General features: G+C 38.4%; 1 protein-coding gene across 1 annotated transcript in view; it reads left to right on the top strand.

Moving 5' to 3' along the window:
• The window catches only part of LOC137970649 (COP9 signalosome complex subunit 1-like), a 14,308-nt gene that overhangs the window by 9,835 nt on the left and 1,973 nt on the right, over positions 1-2,500 (top strand). The window contains exons 12-16 of the mRNA XM_068817175.1: positions 79-173; positions 263-368; positions 1,194-1,274; positions 1,648-1,785; positions 1,964-2,050. Coding sequence (XP_068673276.1) covers positions 79-173; positions 263-368; positions 1,194-1,274; positions 1,648-1,785; positions 1,964-2,050 — 507 coding nt within the window. The remainder of the gene's footprint in view (positions 1-78; positions 174-262; positions 369-1,193; positions 1,275-1,647; positions 1,786-1,963; positions 2,051-2,500) is intronic.

Here is a 2,500-nt window from a genome sequence, read left to right as displayed (position 1 = left end):
GCAGTACCCTTATTCTTGTATGAAAATGGCTAGTAGTCACACTGTAATTCTTTTCTGTGTTTGATTTGCATTACACAGATAATTTCACCCAACAATGTGGCTGTTTATGGAGGTTTGTGTGCTCTTGCATCATTTGAAAGACAGGAACTTCAGAAAAAGGTGTTATCGAGCAGGTTTGTCAAGTCAATGTTTCAGGATATTGCGACATGATTGAGGCAGTGGTGTGCTATATTATACCCTTGTTTGTTTCATGCTGTTGCAGTTCGTTTAAGCTGTTTTTGGAATTAGAACCACAGTTGAGAGATGTGCTATACAAGTTTCATGAGTCACAATATGCTGCATGCCTCAAACTTCTGGATGAAATGAAGGTATAAAAAAATGACATATGCATGTATTTCTACAAAAAATATTAAAACTACATTCAAGAGAATAAAATAAAACCATTCATAATAAAATATGCATTTAAAAAAAATTGTAATGATATCATTAGATATGAATGTATTTCTAAGAACATGTTAAAACTACATTCAAGGGAATAAAAAAAAAAGAAATTCATAATGAAATAGACATAATTTTTGAAAATTTAAGAACACAATTGAACATACCTACCAATATAAAATTCTTAGATCTGTTGTTGATTATTTGCAGAGCTAAAACGTTGAAATTAAAATCGTTAAGAGCATAACATTTAACGACGTTTTTCAAAAGAGTTTTAATGTCCGTGCAATCTAAAATAGAACCTTTTGAACGACCTATGGCGTTCCAGAGGACAGCCCCTCTATAGGCAATGGAAGTTTGAACGTATTTTGACGCTAAATCTCGGAGCTATCAACCCATGCTTCATTTTTAAAACAGATTTGTTGCTATGGGTTATCAACTGTTCACCTAAAGCGTGTAGAAGCGTACCATAGAAACCTTTGTAAAAAAGCTTAATTATAGAAAGTTTACATTGATGCATTACTTAAGGTGTTCCAGTTTACAGTAGCTAAAACGGCAGCTGCATGTTGGCATGTCCAATGGAAAACCAAAAATGATCCTAGCAGCACGGCAGTGTCGTCTTTCCAATGTTTTGAACATGTATGTAGTTAAATCAATAATGTTAGCGTTAGGCTTTCGGGTTTTACTAGGTCATTGTTATTTAAGTGTTTATGCCAACTGGAATTGAGTTCCAACTTTGTTTTATCCTTGTTCAGGACAACTTCATGTTGGACATGCATTTATCACCTCACGTTCACATCTTATACAGTCAAATAAGAAATAGAGCTCTTGTGCAGGTGAGATTTATAGAAACATCAGTAAAGTTATTTTCATCTCATTGTTGTTTTCGTTTTCCTGACTATCTGGGAGCCTGGAACTGGCTACTCTCTCTCTCTTCTTCTCATCCTCGGAGACCCAAGGGCAGTCATTCGGGACGAGACGAAGCAAGTCCCGATTTTGCCCGTGACTGTCCCGTCCCGACCCGTTCCGACTAACTGCCCCTTGGTTTCCGAGGATGGCCTTTTTCTGCGGTGTCAATCCTTGCACGTCTCCACAAATTGGCGGACGGCTCTTCGTAGTTTACCAATTTATATTACCTTCTCAACGTAGGAAGCTTACTCCTTTTTTCGACATTGTCGTTAAAAATTTGAAACCTATTTTGTTTTGTAGTACTTCAGTCCTTACGTGTCAGCAGACATGGACAAGATGGCGCATGCGTTCAACACAACAGTGTCCAAACTTGAAGATGAACTGTCAAATTTAATACTTGATGGACAGATACAGGCTCGAATTGATTCGCATAATAAGGTAGAAGATAAATTAACTCCAGCTACAAAGGAAGGGTAGTTCTTCGAGAAGTGAACTGTGCAATACAGTACATGTAACTTTGTAAAAAACTTCTTTATTTTTAGTACGGATTATATCATACGTCGGCACAGGGAAATTACTCATTGGCTGAATATTTTCCCTTTTATTTTCTTTGTAGGTTCTGTTTGCCCGAAACGTGGACCAACGAAGTGTCACCTTTGAAAAAGCCCTGGAGATGGGAAAAGAATATCACAAGAGGACAAAGGTTGGTCAGAACAGTTCGACTTCCGCATTTTCAAGTGTTACTTTTACGGTCGCCACGAAAACTTTGTGGCCCCGTTTCGATTCTCGTTTCTTGTGAAAACCTGGAATCTTACGTTTTTGTCGATCATTTACATTGTCCCAAATCGCCGATGCAACCGGGAAGTTTTGTAAAAAAGCGCTTTTTACGAGTGGATGCACGCATGCGCAGGAACGAGTATCGTGATGGGGAAAAGAGCGTTGAATCCTGTTAGCAAAAGGAATAATCGTGTGATGTTCGGAAGAGAAGAAAAGGATTGGCGCGAGTATACTCGAGTACGATGGAGTGCAGAGAAATGTCCACACATCGGCTTTTTACCGACGTTTTTTATGGTAAAAAGTGAGGTTTGGGGAACCGTGAGTGGACTTGCTTCAATACAGTACCATGCTATCGTGGCCGGTAGTTGAAAGTTTG

This window comes from Montipora foliosa, chromosome 9 (assembly GCF_036669935.1).
Source record: "Montipora foliosa isolate CH-2021 chromosome 9, ASM3666993v2, whole genome shotgun sequence".
Classification (NCBI taxonomy): Eukaryota; Metazoa; Cnidaria; class Anthozoa; order Scleractinia; family Acroporidae; genus Montipora; species Montipora foliosa.
Note: the sequence above shows the minus strand (reverse complement) of the source record. Positions and strands in the feature narration are given on the sequence as shown.